General features: G+C 47.4%; 1 protein-coding gene across 1 annotated transcript in view; it reads left to right on the forward strand.

The window, feature by feature from the left end:
* The window catches only part of tmprss9 (transmembrane serine protease 9), a 73,687-nt gene that overhangs the window by 24,972 nt on the left and 32,059 nt on the right, over nt 1–16,656 (forward strand). The window contains exons 6-10 of the mRNA XM_086004774.1: nt 4,890–5,026; nt 11,010–11,244; nt 12,768–12,884; nt 14,552–14,723; nt 15,780–16,045. Coding sequence (XP_085860900.1) covers nt 4,890–5,026; nt 11,010–11,244; nt 12,768–12,884; nt 14,552–14,723; nt 15,780–16,045 — 927 coding nt within the window. The remainder of the gene's footprint in view (nt 1–4,889; nt 5,027–11,009; nt 11,245–12,767; nt 12,885–14,551; nt 14,724–15,779; nt 16,046–16,656) is intronic.

The raw sequence follows: 16,656 nt of genomic DNA on the forward strand, positions 1-16,656 counted from the left end.
AAAGCTTCGATGCTGGAGATGTTGGCCTGAGCAAGAACACTGACGGTGCGCCGATCCTGCCAATGGATTTGCAGGATCTTGTGGCGGCAGCGTTGGTGGTACCTCTCCAGTGCTTTGAGGTGCCTGCTGTACATGGTCCATGTCTCTGAGGCATACAGCAGGGCGGGTATCACTGCTGCTCTGTAGACCATGAGCTTAGTACCGGGTTTGAGGTCCTGGTCTTCAAACACTCTCTTCCTCAGGCGACCGAAGGCTGCACTGGCACACTGAAGGCGGTGTTGGACTTTGTCGTTGACACCTGCCCTTGTTGACAGTAGGCACCCGAGGTATGGAAAGTGGTCCACGTTGTCCAAGGCCTTGTCGTGGCTTTTGATAATCAGGGGGCAGTACTGTGTGGCAGGGGCAGGTTGGTAGAGGACCTTTGTCTTACGGATGTTTAGTGTAAGGCCCATGCTCTCGTAGGCTTCGGTGAAGGTGTTGACAATGGTTTGGAGTTCGACCTCTGAGTGAGCGCAGACGCAAGCGTCGTCTGGAGTACACAGTACTCCAGATGCGGTCTCACCAATGCCCTCTATAACTAAAGCATAACCTCCCTACTTTTGTATTCAATTCCCCTCACAATAAATGATAACATTCTATTAGGTTTCCTAATTACTTGCTGTACCTGCATACTAACCTTTTGCGATTCATGCACTAGGTCACCCAGATCCCTCTGCATCTCAGAGCTCTGCAATCTCTCACCATTTAGATAATATGCTGCTTTTTTATTCTTCCTGCCAAAATGGACAATTTCACATTTTCCCACATTATACTCCATTTGCCAGATCTTTGCCCACTCACTTAACCTATCTATATCCCTTTGTAGCCTCCTTATGTCCTCTTCACAACTTACTTTCCTACCTATCTTTCTGTCATCGGCATATTTAGCAATCATACTTTCGGTCCCTTCATCCAAGTCCTTTATATAAATTGTAAAAAGTTGAGGCCCCAGCACTGATTCCTGTGGCACACCACTCGTTGCATCGTGCCAACCAGAAAATGATCCATTTATGCCTACTCTCTGTTTCATAGCTCTGTTAGCTAGCCAATCTTCTATCCATGCCAATATGTTACCCCCTACACCATCAGTTTTTATTTTCCGCAATAACCTTTGATGTGGCACCTTATCAAATGATTTCTGGAAACCCAAGTACAGTACATCCACCAGTTCCCCTTTATCCACAGCACATGTTACTTCCTCAAAGAACTCCAATAAATTGGTTAAACATGATTTCCCTTTCACAAAACCATGTTGACTCTGCCTGATTACCTTGAACTTTTCTAAGTGCCCTGCTATAACGTCTTTAATAATAGCTTCTAACATCTTCCCTATGACAGATGTTAAGCTAACTGGCCTGTAGTTTCCTGCTTTCTGTCTCCCCTTTTTGAATAAAGGAGTTACATTCGCTATTTTCCAATTTAATGGAACCTTCCCCGAACCAAGGGAATTTTGGAAAATTAACACCAATGCATCAACTATCTCACGAGCCACTTCTTTTAAGACCCTAGCATGAAGTCCATCAGGACTCGGGGACTTGTCAGCCTGCAGCTCCAACAATTTGCTCAGTACCACGTCCTTGGTGATTGTAATTTTCTTGAGTTCCTCCCTCCCTTCCATTTCCTGATTTACAGCTATTTCTGGGATGTTACTTGTATCCTCTATAGTGCAAAATACCTGTTCAATTCAACTGCTATCTCTTTATTTTCCACTAGCTGGGGAGCCCCGCGTTGTGAGGGCAATTTTGGGGCGCTTGGTCGCCCTGCCCCTGTGTGTCCCCCCTCTCCCTGTCATGTCCTCTCCCTGTCCCTCCCTCATCTCCCTCCCCTCCCCCCTCCCCTCCTCCCCTCCCCTGTCTCCCACCCCCTCCCCTCCCCTGTCTCACTCCCCCGCTCCCCTCTGTCCCTCTCTCCGGCCCCTCCCCCTGCCTAGCGCCTGAGGTCCGGTGCCGTTCCGATAGCGGGAATGCTGAGCGGCGGCCGGCGCCGGGAGCGGGCTCTCGCGGGCGGCGCATGCGCGGTCAGTGCGGGTGGCGCGAGCCCCCCGCGATTTCCCGAGGCTTGCCCCCCCCCCCCGCGATTTCCCGAGGCTCTCCCCCCCCCCGCGATTTCCCGAGGCTCTCCCCCCCCCCCCCTATTAAATTGTTATTTAATTCCCTAACACATCATTAAAATATTTACCTTAGTTCCCTAACACACAGAAAGTGTGGGGGAAAAAATTGTGAAAAATCAAGATGGCGGCCACTCACCTCGGTTCAGAAGGATAAGGCCCGCCCACACACGCACTGATTGGTCGACCGGTCAGGTCACCGAAGCGTAGGATTGGTCAATCGTCGAGTCACTCGACACTCAACTGTAGGAAGGAACCCGCCGTCCGATTGGTGGACCTCGACGTCACACGGTCGCTAATGAGATGCTAATGAGCGGAACGCTGAACGTTTTTGGGATACCGCGGGCGGGATTTTTGTCCGGCCGAAACGTAAATACGCCTATGACCGGTCCGGAATCGCAAGCTTTCTTTTGAGGCGACGCGCGCGTCGGTACGCTCTGTAACTTTCAAACGTATAGAGAACGGACAGACATCGGGACAGACAGAAGAGCCGCTTTATATATATAGATTATTAATACCCCAGACTCACTTTCTATAGGACCAATGTTCACTTTGTTAACTCTTTTTTAAATATCTATAGAAACTCTTACTATCTTTTTATATTTCTAGCTAGCTTTCTCTCATACTCTAAATTTTCTCTCCTTATTAACCTTTTAGTCATTCTTTGCTGTTTTTTATATTCTGTCCAATCGTCTGACCTGCCACCCATCTTTGTGCAATTATATGCTTTTTCTTTAAGTTTGATACTATCTTTAACTTTTTTAGTTAACCACAGATAGTGGGTACTCCCCTTGGAATTTTTCTTTCCCGTTGGAATGTATCTATTCTGTGTATTCTGAAATATCCCCTTAAATGTCTGCCACTGCAACTCTATTGACCTATCCCTTAACCTAATTTGCCAGTTCACTTTAGCTAGCTCTGCTTTCATGCCCTCATAATTGCCCTTATTTAAGTTTAAAATACTAGTCTTGGACCCACTCTTCTCTCCCTCAAACTGAATATAAAATTCAATCATATTATGATCGCTGCTACCTAGGGGCGCCTTCACTATGAGGTCATTAATTAATCCTATCTCATTGCACAATACCAGGCCTAGTATAGCCTGCTCTTTGGTTGGCTCCAGAACGTGCTGTTCTAAGAAACTATCCCGAAAACATTCTATGAACTCCTCATCTAGGCTACCTTTGCCCATCTGATTTTTCCAGTCTATATGTAGATTAAAATCCCCCATGATTATTGCCATGCCTTTCTGACAAGCTCCCATTATTTCTCCCTTTATACTCCATCCTACCGTGTGGTTACTGTTAGCGGGCCTGTACACCACTCCCACAAATGACTTCTTGCCTTTATCATTTCTCATCTCTACCCACACCGCTTCTACATCCTGGTTTCCTGAACTTAGGTCATCCCTCTTTATTGTGCTAATACCATCATTAATTAACAGAGCCACCCCTCCACCTTTTCCTAGCTTCCTGTTCTTCCTAAATGTCATGTACCCTTCAATATTCAGGTCCCATGTCATCCTGCAGCCATGTTTCTGTAATGGCTATCAGATCGTGCTTATTTATTTCTATTTGCGCTATCAGTTCATCTGTTTTGTTTCGAATGCTACGTTTATTCAGATACAGAGCCTTTAGTTTTTTCCTTTTATTATTTTTGTAATCTTTTGATTTACTCTTAGATTTATACTCTCTATCCCTTCCTATCATGGTCTGTTTATCATTTCCCATATTAAAACCTTTCTCTCTTGTCTTGTCTCTATACTTTGATTTACCACATCTTCCCAAATTTGATCCCTTGCCCACACTATTTAGTTTAAAGCCCTCTCTAGCGCCCTAGTTATATGATTCACCAGAACACTGGTCCCAGCACGGTTCAGGGGAAGACCGTCCCAACGGTACAGATCTCACTTTCCCCAGTACTGGTGCCAGTGCCCCAGGAATCGAAGCCCATTTCTCCCACACCAGCCTTTGAGCCACGCATTCATCTCTCCGATTTTATTTACCCAATGCCAATTTGCTCGTGCCTCAGGTAATAATGCAGACATTATTATGTCATTCTACCTATGTCATTGGTACCTACGTGGACCAATGACGATATCTGGTTCTGGGGTGCGGATATTTTGGGCTCTTGAGTACCACAGGACCCCACCTCAGACTCTGAGGTTGTGAGTTGGACTGAGGAATGGCTCTCACTCCTTATCACCACAGTCTGCCCATTGTCCTTTGTACTGCTCACCTGCTCTCATCCCTTGCTGTCACCTGTGAGCTTAACAATTGAAATAATCGCCTCCTTAGTATCTGAACAGAGTAGATCCCCATGGAACTCCACCGGTCACTGCACTCGACAGACTTCCTCCATTCATTAGCACTTTGCAGCCTTCTTTTAAAAAAATTTAATATTTGTTTTGTCTTTGTGAAAAGTAAAACAGTAACTATAGGGCATGGGCAGGTCCATGTGACATGCTCCTACCTGGAAAGCACTGCAGGAATGAGACATGACCTCTCTATGGCAGCGAATGTAATAATTTGGATTTCATTGCCCTATAGCAGTGTAGCGTTTACAGCACATGATGCGGAACAGTTTGTCAATGAACTGTACTGACCTTGGAAATGTGCTCCAAATTCTGCTACAGACCTCACATTTCACGCTGTACACCAGCAGCAAGATGGCTGCTGCTTCGGTTTAAATTGGCGATGTCTCACAGTTCAACCTTTTCTTTATTCTTCTGTTTCTGTCACAGCTTCTTTACCCAACATTCTGCAGAAAGCCACCGTTCAGATACTCAATCAAAGCGAATGTGCCAAACTCTACAGCGACCCTGTAACTCCACAAATGATCTGTGCCGGATTCATTAATGGCAAAGTGGATTCCTGTCAGGTCAGTGATGTGGCTCAGTCGAAGAAGCTGTCTCCCAAGTTCAGCTCCCATCCCAAACTTACTTCATTTTGTTCAGATGGTAGCCACTGTAGTTGTTTATTACTTGCATGTGTGGATTGGTTTATCCAAAGTGAGGCCTTTTAGATGACCAGGCTTCAAACATCGCCTTTCACCTTTGGGACCAGGAACTAAATCCAGCCCAGGCTGAGGAGATGAACATTTCTCTCTGGTTGCAATGGTCCTGAATATGATGAGTTTGATTGTCTTTAATATCACATGCAATACCTGTGTAACTAGTCCACTAAATCAGGTTTGTCCAGACTACAACAAACCTAACTTACTTAAACTTTAATATCACTGCTTTAAATTATTTTGGCAAATACTATACAATGCAATAGGCTCTCGCACCGACCGCACCCCCACCCCCCAACGACCCTCCATCTCCCACAATCCGTTCCACCCCCACCGACCGTCCCCTCTGATCGACTGGTGCCCTCCCACCACTCTTAGCCTGAGACCATGGGGGTAATTGTGACTTTTGGCCGATAGTGTAAAACGGGCGATAGCGACTCAGCCGCCCGTTGTACATCTCCCCCGATTTTAATTTCCGTTGACTGCGATGGCATGAAGATCGGGAGAGATGTATAACGGATGGCTGAACCGGTGTGGCCCGTTTTACGCTGTCACCCAAAGTCACAATTACCCCCATGAGAGAGAAAAGCTGAAGATTGCTACTGAGAGTTTTCCCAGAATTCTCATCCCATCACCTACTCCATGGAAATAAAACTTAAATGAGAGCTGATTGAAGTACAGACATTGCTGCGGCTGAGAATGTGATCTCTTAGCAACCACCCTGGAAATACCCACGATTCCAGAGCACATCAAACTGATCATCTTCATCTAAATATTAAAACAGAATAAAATCCGATTCTGGGTCTGGCCGAAGCAGTGAGCTGGATTATAATTGTCTGCTGAAATGATTCCCTCAGCTGGTTTGAATGGCTGTAGTCAGCGGTTGAAACAGGAAATTTAATTTAAAAGCTTGTTTTGGTGAAAAACATTGAAAGCTTCAAACACATTTCAAACACAAAAACACAATTTTTGTGGCTGGTCGATAATTGAGGTCCGACTCCTTTGTTACTGTCTGTGTCGACCACAAAGTTATTGCAGCCAGTGCCCTCAGTGTAACTCATTGCCAGGTGTTTGTTCCAAGGACTGACCCCTTGTTCATTTTAACACCTTGTTGATGCGACTAGTTTTAAGGTTGATGCTGTTTTCGGATATGTTTCTGATTCACGTTTGTTTACGTTGTAAAAGTTTGAAACATAAAACTGGGAGAGGAAAAAAAAAAGAGGGTTTGCATTTGTGGAGATTCTGCCAGTGAGTTTCCCTCTTGTGAAGTACATTCCTTTGCCCCACTTCCCATCGCGCCTCTTCTCTCACATTTACCTCACTGGATCACTGGGGAGGAGGGGTGTGTCTGTGGCAGACGTTCTCCACGATGATCTACGTTTTGTAATGCAGCTCATGGGAATGTGCTGCATTAACACCACAGAAATCAGCGGACAGAGGCAATGTCAGGACAACAGCCACTTTCAAAATAACAACAGGAATTGCTGGAAAAACTCAGCAGGCCAGGCAGCATCGGTGGAGAGAGAAACAGAGTTAACGTTTCAGGTCAATGACGTTTCGTCAGAACTGGAAAAAAAGCAGGAAATTAAAGTTTGGGGGCTGGGAAAAGGGGGAGGGGATGAAAGAACAAAAGGGAAGGTCAGTGATAGGATAGAAAGCAGGAGAGATTGAGACATTGAGAGACATTGGCCCAGAAATTGGTGTCGGGGGGCTTCCCGCGGGTGCAAGCCCCCGACCTACACTTACATAGCGCGCCGACAGTTGAAGCCTGGCCCTGCGTGGATTTCCTGTCAGTGACCCGGTTCAGCTCCCGGCGCGCTGTGCTTGCGTGATCCAGCGGCGTAGTTAGTTCGATGAGCCGGCTGGGATCACGTGAGCACTGGGCAACCAATCGGAGGTTGCAAAAGTTCATTCATGAGTTTGATAGTAAGAACTGTCAAACTCATGAAAACTCCGGGTGTCCAAAACAGTACTTAAACTTCAAATAAAAGTTTAAAAAACTCCCACTAATTAAATGAACTATTAATAACTGTAAAAAAACTATTTTAAACAATTATTCAAATTTTTGAAAAAAATATTTTTTTTAAAAATCGGGTCTAAAAATACACTTACCTTACTGTAAAGTCTTTAAAAATAATAAACCTGTGGAAAAAAAATTCTAACTTTAATTAATAGACCACTTACCTTTGAAAACGAAGTCCTTACGTCTGCTTTTTTCTCGCGTAAAAACTGGAGGCCTTCACGCACGGGCAAACCTTTAAAAAAAAAGGAATTTCAGCGCGCACGGGCAGACTCCTGCGCACACGCGTTCGACCTCTGAACCCCTTGGTTCAGAGGAAAGGAAATGCCGGTTTTCCATGCATGCGCTGTGCATGCTGAAAACCGGCACTTCCATCGGGCCCACGCGTGAGTACCCCATCCGTACTCACGCGTTGGGACCCAAATTACTGGGCCATTAAGAGATATTCAAGGCAACTTGAGGTGGAAATGGGACAGGTTAAGGAACAAAGGATGGCTCTAGATGGGGTGTGAATTGCGCTGGCAGAATGAAGGACAGCTGAAGGGAGGGAAGAAAAAACAAAAAGTGTGGATAAAAAAAGAAGAAAATATATACAGGTATATGTGATGGGGGCCGAGGTTATGACCTGAAATTGTTGAACAAGTTGAGTCCAGAGGGCTGTAGAGTGCCTAATCGGAAGATGAGGTGTTGTTCCTCGAGCTTACGCTGAGCTTCCGTGGAACAATGCAAGAGGCCGAGGACGGTGAGGTCTGAGTGGGAATGGGGCAGTGAATTAAAGTGATAGGCCACCGGGAGCTCGGGGTCCCCCTTGCAGACTGAACGGAGGTGTTCTGCAAAGCAGTCATCCAATCTGCGTTTGGTCTCCCCAATGTAGAGACCACATCGTGAGCAGCGAATACAGTATACTAAATTGCAAGAAGTACAAGTAAATCGCTGTTTCACCTGGAAGGGGTGTTTGAGGCCCTGGACAGTGGGAAGTGGGGAGGTATAAGGGCATGTGTTGCAGCTCCTGCGCTTGCACGGGAAGGGGCCGGGCGGAGGGGAAGGGGTGCTGGGGGTGGTAGAGCAGTGGACTAGGGTGTCGCGGAGGGAGCGGTCCCTACGGAATGCTGAAAGGGGAGGTGCGTTTGGTGGTGGGATCACGCTGGAGGTGGCGGAAATGGCGGAGGATGAACCATTGAATGTGGAGGCTGGTGGGGTGAAAGGTGAGGACAAGGAGAACTCTATCGTGGTTCCGGGAGGGAGGGGCAGGGGTGAAGCAAGAAGTAAGGGAGATAGAACAGACACGGTCGAGGACCGTGTCAACCACAGTAGAGGGGAATCCTCGGTTGAGGAAAAAGGAAGACATGTCAAATGCACTGGTATGGAAGGTGGCATCGTCGGAGCAGATGCGGCCGAGACGGAGAAACTGGGAAAATGGAATAGAGTCCTTACAGGAAGCAGCGTGGGAGGAAGTGTAATTCAGGTAGCAATGGGAGTCAGTGGGCTTGTAGTGAATGCTACTCAATAACCTATCCCCAGAGATGGAGACGGAGAAGTCGAGGAAGGGAAGGGAAGAGTCGGAGATGGACCATGTGAAGGTGAGGGAAGGGTGGAAATTGGAAGCAAAGTGAATGAAATTTTCTAGTTCAGGGCGAGAGCAGGAGACGGCGCCGATACTTTCAAATCCTGTTTAAAAATGCCAACATTTGGATGCAGTGCAGAATATGCCTGTAGATGGTGCCAATGATCCCTGTAATTTTTCTTGGTGCGCGGTCCCTTTAATGGGTTGTACGGCCCAATCAAATTTTTGTATCTGCATGATTTCTTGCATTGAAAAGCTGGTGAGTGGCCTGCACGGGACCTCCAGACCGTTGCACAGTTGCGCAGCATAGCAGGAACGTTGGGTGGTGCTGTGTTGGGCATCACCAAAGATCACGTTAGTCCAAAAACACATCAGAAAATGCAATTATCAAAGCCAATGGGTACTTGTATAGGAGCATGTTTATAATTCCTCCTGATTGCAAGTTTATTGAGGCAAATTGGCAAGCCCTTGGACAGGTTGTTGTTGTTTCCCATTTTGAGCATTTGATCCATCAACTATTCGCAGTGCCATCAATTCCTTCCCTTCCCTGCCACATCCCGCTGAATGGTTTTAGTGTGCCTCCTCTCCTCGCTGATTAACTGTAGCAAGCCCTAACTCCTCTCCCTAACCCCCTCTGCCTCACCCTGCTCCTCTCCTCTTTCCCCTTGCATCTCCCTCACCCCTCCCATCTCCGCCCTTCTCCCTTGCCTCTTCTCCATGCTCCTCCTCCCACTCCCCTCCTTTCCTTTTCTCTCCTCTGTTCTTCCCTTTCCCCATCCTCTCCATCTCCTGTCCTCTCCTCATTCTCCTCTACCTCTTCCTCCTCTCCTTTCCTTCAGGTGTGATATATTACTTGGGCTGGGCTATTACACTCTATACTTAACAAAAACGTGAACTCCAATCAGAAGTGAGTTGGGAAAAAATTAAGATGGGCCAAATTGCTGTCCTCATCCATAATGATCCTGTGACAGGTTTCATAGAATCATAGAAATTTATGGCGCACAAGGAGGCCATTCGTCCTATTGCGACCGAAAAAGAGTTGTCCAGCCTAATCCCACTTTTGGTCCATAGCCTTGTAGATTACAGCACTTCAGGTGCATATCCAAGTACTTTTTAAATGTGATGAGGGTTTCTGCCTCTACCACCCTTTCAGGCAGTGAGTTCCAGACCCCCACCACCCTCTGGGTGAAAAATGTTCTCCTCAACTCCCCTCTAATCCTTTTACCAATTACTTTAAACCTATGCCCCCTGGTTATTGACCTCGCTGCTAGGCGAAATAGGTCCTTCCTATCCACTCTATCTAGGCCCCTCATAATTTTATACACCTCAATTAAGTCTCCCCTCAGCTTCCTCTGTTCCAATGAAAATGACCACAGCCCAATAGCTAAAATTCTCCAGTCCTGGCAACATCCTTGTAAATCTCCTCTGCACCCTCTCTAGTGCAATCACATCGATCCTGTAATGTGGTGACCAGAACTGTACACAGTACTCTAGCTGTGGCCTAACTAGTGTCTTATACACTTCAAACATAACCTCCCTGCTCTTATATTCTGTGCCTCGACTAATAAGGGAAAGTATCCCGTATGTCTTCTTAACCAACTTATCTATTTGTCCTGTGTTGTTTGAGTTTGCTGCTGCAGTGCTGCGCGGCTGGTCTGAAGGAAGCAAACAACTTGTAACCTCTCATAATATCTCTTCCATGTCTGGGGCAGGGATTTATTCTGTGTATAAAGTTAATGAAAATTTCTCTTGCAGTGAAACTCACAGTACCAGGCGCAGTGGAGAGCACCTTGCTCCTGGCGCTACCCCCAGAGACCTTGTTGCTCCCGTCCCCCCTCTCCCAGCTGGATAATGGATGTTGTCCAATAGTCAAGAGTCGCCAAATCTTATTTCAACAGTATTTAAATGAACGTCATGAAACTTTTCTTCAATAAATCCTATTGGCCCTGACTCCCCTGAAAATTCTGTGTGGCAGTGGAGGTTTCCCTGCGCTAAACTGGTATTATAAACTCGCCTAGATTAATAAAAGATTTTATACACACACAGCAAGTGACACATGAGTTTGTTATAACCCATCCCCAGACATTTTTACATATTAATTTTAATTTTTGACAAAACACCAAGAGTGAACAGTCCACAAATTCTACCTGCTGCCTGGAAATTGTTCTTTGCCAGCTCATTCCCACCTGCACAGAAACAAACCCCAAACAGTGGAAATGCTTTTTAGGATGTGTAATGATTTCTGGTCTGTATCCCCTTTCTCTCAGGGTGATTCTGGTGGGCCGATGGTTTGTGAGGAGTCACCAGGCAGATGGTTCTTGACCGGTATCGTGAGCTGGGGAGAGGGTTGTGCTCGACCAAACAAACCTGGTGTCTACACAAGAGTGACCACAATCCAGAACTGGGCCCAGCACACAATGTCGCTGTCCAACGCAATTATTCCTCCTGTGGAGACCACCAAACAGACCCCTTCAGTAAACGGAAGCAACAATTTACCAATAGGTGGGTGTTCGCGCTGATCACTGGTTGTAGTGGTGGGGAGATCAGGTTGATCACGGTGCATAGTCTGGAGGCTCATGTGTGTGATGTAGAGAGAAGCAGGGTCAGACTCTGGGCAGTGACAGCGTTTTGTGTGTGTGTGTGTTACAGTACAGAGAGGGGTGGGGTCAGGTTACTGTTCACATTTCTCCACATGGTGAGTTACTGATTTCAAGTGGGCAGTTCCTCCTTCTCACCCTTCCCTGATTATCCACTGGGTGGAAGGAAATCCTGTTCCTGATCACTGCCTAATACAGGGCTGTCAAATTCAATTTACACGGTGGGCCTGATCCGACATCCTGGCACCTGGCTGGGGTCACATTCAGCAAAAGTTACTCGGACACACTAGGGTAGAAATTGTTTTGCCTGTTTTTTGGGCATAAAACGGGTGCAATGTATCCCAATTAGTGGGCGTGAGATCCTGCACCTAATTTACGCCGAGTATTTTTAGGCATCCCTGGCAGCTGTCTGAAATCAGCATTCAGGACCCTTCCGCAGAATGTCTGAAAAACTCGGCAGAACGTGTGCCGTGTGAGCTCCGACAAGTTTTTCCAGTTCGACAGCGGTCCTTAAAGCTGTACTCCGCTCTGCTTCATCTCCTCCACGTATCGGAGCTTGGCATGCTCCCTGAGCACACTGAGAATCTTCAGTCTCTGCCCCCTTGTTCTCCATTGACCCACCAGTGGAGACAATCCTTCACCGTTTACCCGCAGTAAAGTCCCCAGGTTTCCCTCGGCCCTTTACTGACTGCTCCTCTCTCAGCGCCGCTCCCACTCACCATGTTGCTGCTGTTCCTCCTGGCTCTGCAGGAAATGCTGGGACCCCACGCCCACCTCCACCCCATTCCTCTCTTCCCCCAGTCCCCTGTTTCCCATTTCCCCCCTTGCCCAAGCCCCAGTGGAAAGTGTGCACATTGGGTGAGGATAAGATTGGGCTCAGCTGTGATACCCCAAGGTATACCCTCCCGACCAATGTTCCCGTTAAGCTGCACAGCCGCGCAGCTGTCTGAGGTCCCGCACAGGCCGCTCACCGGCTTTTATATGGGAAAAACAGTGCATGCATGCGCAAAAATGTGAATGGACCGCGCAGCCAGTTAAAGGGCCTGCGCACCAAAAAAAAAGTAAGAGGGAACATTGCTTATGACACTGACTGTTATGGCTCATGTGTGAGGATAGCCACTCGTGTGAGGGGGAGGGGGGGGGTGGGGGTGGGGGTGACCAATGAACCGTACCCCAGTGAGAGTCAGTGCCTTCAGGAAAGGAGGGGAGAGAATGAACTGGGCACACAGAAAAGAATCAGACAAAGACTGAACACAGTCTGCAGTCACTCTCCCTCAATTCCCCCTCCCTCCGGCCCCCCCCACCCCGCCCCGGCTTGTGGGGGGTGGCGGAGTTCTGAGAAAGAACAAAATGACTGACTGCCGTGATTCACTGAGTTATTGGGGGTTGCGTAAAACCTCAGATTAATGTTGTTGTTCCATCTTTTAGAAGTTCGCTGTACAGCCTCCACTTTCAAGTGTTCTCACAACAGTTGTATCGACAAACACAACGCAGAGTGTGATGGCGTCACAGACTGTGCCACAAGGTCTGACGAGACAAACTGCAGTGAGTACAGTCACTTCATCTCACTGCCTAACAGGGCAAGGGTTTATAGTTTAGGGCCAATAGTTTGTTCCTAATAACAAAGACCCATCACTGAACATCCCGCACAGTGACTGCAATATGCGGGCCTGCACTCCCAGGTCTTGGAAGGACCTGCATTTATATAGTGCCGTTCAGGACCACCGGATGTCCCAAAGCACTTTACAGCCAACAAACTACTTTTTGAAGTGTAGTTACTGTTGTAATGTAGGAAACAGCAGTCAATTTGTGCAGAGTAAGCTCCCACAAACAGCAATGTCATACTGTCCAGGTAATCTATTTTAGTGATGCTGATTAAGGGATTAATATTGGCCAGGACACTGGGGTAAGTCCCCTACTCTTCTACAAAAATAGCGCCATGGGATCTTTGACATCCACCTGAGAGAGCAGACAGGGCCTCGGTTTAACGTCTACATCTGAAAGACGGCACCTCTGACAGTGCAGCACTCCCTCAGTACTGCACTGAAGTGTCAGGCCAGATTTTTGTGCTCAAGTGGGACTTGAACCCACAACCTTCTGACTCAGAGGCGAGGGTGCTACCAATTGAGCCATGGCTGGCATGGCTCTGATATTAAACTACCGAAGGCCGAGGGTAAAATCGCACCCTTCTGAGAACTCATAGGAAAATAGGAACAGGAGTAGGCCCATCTGCCCCTCAAGCCTGTGCCGCCATTCAGTTAGCTCATGGCTGATCTGTAACTTAACACCATTTACCCGCATTGGTTCTGTATCCGTAAATACCCTTGCCTAACAAAAACCTATCAATCTCAGTTTTGAAATTTTCAATTGACCCCCAGCCTCAACAGCTCTTTGGGGGAGAGAGTTCCAGATTTTCATTACCCTTTGTGTGAGAAAGACTGCACCGACTCCCCACTGTTGCATTACAGGGAAACCCAGCCAGTCTTTGAACAATAAAAGAGGAAACCCTGGATGTGTACAGCAAGTCTGTCAGCACCTGAGACACGACAGATTAATGTTTTTAAAAACTCTCCACCCTGATGTGTGCTTGTGATCTAATCTGATCGGATTTCCACTTACCGCTCCCCTGCCCTGCCCTGCCGTACCTGCTCCTGTTCCTCAGACAGGACAGTTGTTCTCGCTCAGACACACCACTGCACACACCACCGTGAACATCATAGGGCGTACCACCACACACATCACTAGTGCACTGCAACACACATCTCCAGATGCATATTCTCATGCACACCACTGCGCCCACCACCGGACACATGACCAGGCACAAATAACAACAGAAAATGCTGGAAAAACTCAGCAGGCCAGGCAACATCCATGGAGAGAGAAATAGAGTCAACGTTTCAGGTCGAAACCCTTCGTCAAGACTGAAAAAGCACAGGAAATGAAACAGATTAAGAGGCCAGTTTGGGGGCCATGACCAGGCACATTGCCCATACACATGACCAGGCACATCACAGCACAGATCACGACACACATCAGCAATAGAGAGCCTCACATACGATTACCCAACAAAAGCTACAATGAACTGGTAAACACTGCAGTCTGGGGTTAGAGCTCCTTGTTGCCTCCTTCTGTTCAATCTGACTGGTGTTAGATGTTTCCGTTGAATTTTCAAGTGCATTGAATCCTGTAACCGAGACCAATTTTGTTTGCAGATTGTGGAACTACGCCTCTGATGGTCGGCACGAAGATTGTGGGCGGAGTGAGCAGCACTCTTGGAGAGTTTCCCTGGCAAATCAGTCTGCAGATATTGTTCAGCGGGCACGTGTGTGGAGGAACGCTGATATCTCCCAACTGGGTGGTCTCTGCCGCTCATTGTTTTTCAATGTATGTGAACAGCTCCCAGACATGAACAGAGCACACCCACCCATAGCCGTGAGCGCACCCACCCATAGCCGTGAGCGCACCCACCCATAGCCGTGAGCGCACCCACCCATAGCCGTGAGCGCACCCACCCATAGCCGTGAGCGCACTCACCCATAGCCGTGAGCGCACTCACAAATAGCCGTGAGCACACCAACCCATAGCCGTGAGCACACCCACCCATAGCCGTGAGCACACCCACCCATAGCCGTGACCACACCAACCCATAGCCATGACCACACACTCACAGCAGTGTACACACCAATCCATAACCAGTGTACATACCCACCCATAGAAGTGTGCGCACACCCACAGCAGTGTACACAGCCACCCATAGAAGTGTGCACTGATCTGCATGCATGCACACACAAAAACATGTGCATGATTATGGTAATGCCGAGTTATATAACAATCACATTTTATAGTGTGAATATTGGAAGCACCAAACACCAATGCTATAAATATGGTCACAGTAAGGCTCTCTGATTTCTCCAATGAGGAAGGTTAAATATTCCAACCCTGGCCTATACTGAGTGAGCTAATCTGAACCAGGACAAGGACTACAATTGCCCTCAGTGCCCCTGTGCCAGGGAGGGGGAAATCAGCCACTTTTGCTCACTATCCACTGGAAATGTCATGTCTGTGGGCGTTAGGTAAGGACAGGATCGGGCTCAGGTGCAGTGCCACCCATGGTTGAATATCCTGTCTAGGCTCATACAAAAGAATGGTCAATCGAGTCTGGCACCGGCAGCCTGTCAGTGTGGAACTTCACCCTAGTAATAGTCAGCACCAACAGGCAAAGAGGGGCGGAAATTAGCAAAGACAATATTAAGGAGCAACGTTTATTAACTGATAGTCCAGGGGCAATGTTGTGCTGCACAGAACAGGGGGGATACAGAGAGAGAGGGAAAATTAAATAAATACAATGGAAGTGCAATATATTTAAAATAAGGAAGTTTGCTAACCCGTGAATGTTTGCCGAACCACAAGCAGATGTTTGATCGACCTTTCCTTTTGCAGTTGGAAGAGTTTGAGTCGTTGGCTCGGTTACCTGGGAACGCTGCAGCGCTCAGGATTGCAGGGCACCAAAGTAACCTTCAAACGCATCATCATACACCCCTCCTTCAAATTTGCCAATCTGGATTATGATATTGCCCTATTGGAACTGTCCAAGCCTGTCACCCTCTCCAAAATCATCCAGCCTGCCTGTATACCCTCGCCCTCCCACAGATTCTCAGAGGGAATGAGATGTTATGTAACAGGCTGGGGAAGTACAACAGAAGCAGGTAAGCAGCAACGCAGCACTTCATTGTGTGTATTTGTATGCCTGAGCAGTGTAGTGTATATGGGTGTGTGTATGGTCATTCCTTTGCAACTGGCTCGTAGTCTGCTTTAAATGCAGTGAAATGGCTGAGTGAGGGCAACTGAGAGATCAAAAGAGAGAAACCGTGCAACTCAAATGCGAGAGAAACTGATACAGAAACAGAGACAGAAACAGAGAGAGGAAAACAGAGAGGCACCAAAAGAGGGAAACAGCAAGACTCAAAGGAAGCAAAACACAGCGAGGGAAACAGAACAGAAACAATGAAAAAAAGAGAAAGAGGAGATTCAAAATAGAGGAGGAAATAAAGAGACCAAGAGAAAAACAGAGACAACGAGAGGGAGAAACATACAGAGAAGAGCAGGACTGAGAGACAGAGAACCAAGAGTGAAATGGCGAAAATGAGAGGCAACCAAAGAGAGAGAGAGAAAGAAAGAGTTACACAGAGAACTGGCAAGACCAAGAAAGAGAGAAAAGATCAGGTCCTGAAGAGAAGCTAATATGCTAAAGTACAGGGGAGGAATGGGTGCAGACAGGGTGAGGAGGGCGCAGACAGGGTGAGGAGGGCGCAGACAG

Source organism: Somniosus microcephalus, chromosome 13, assembly GCF_052327205.1.
Source record: "Somniosus microcephalus isolate GS21.2 chromosome 13, FLI_Smic_1.0, whole genome shotgun sequence".
Taxonomy (NCBI): Eukaryota; Metazoa; Chordata; class Chondrichthyes; order Squaliformes; family Somniosidae; genus Somniosus; species Somniosus microcephalus.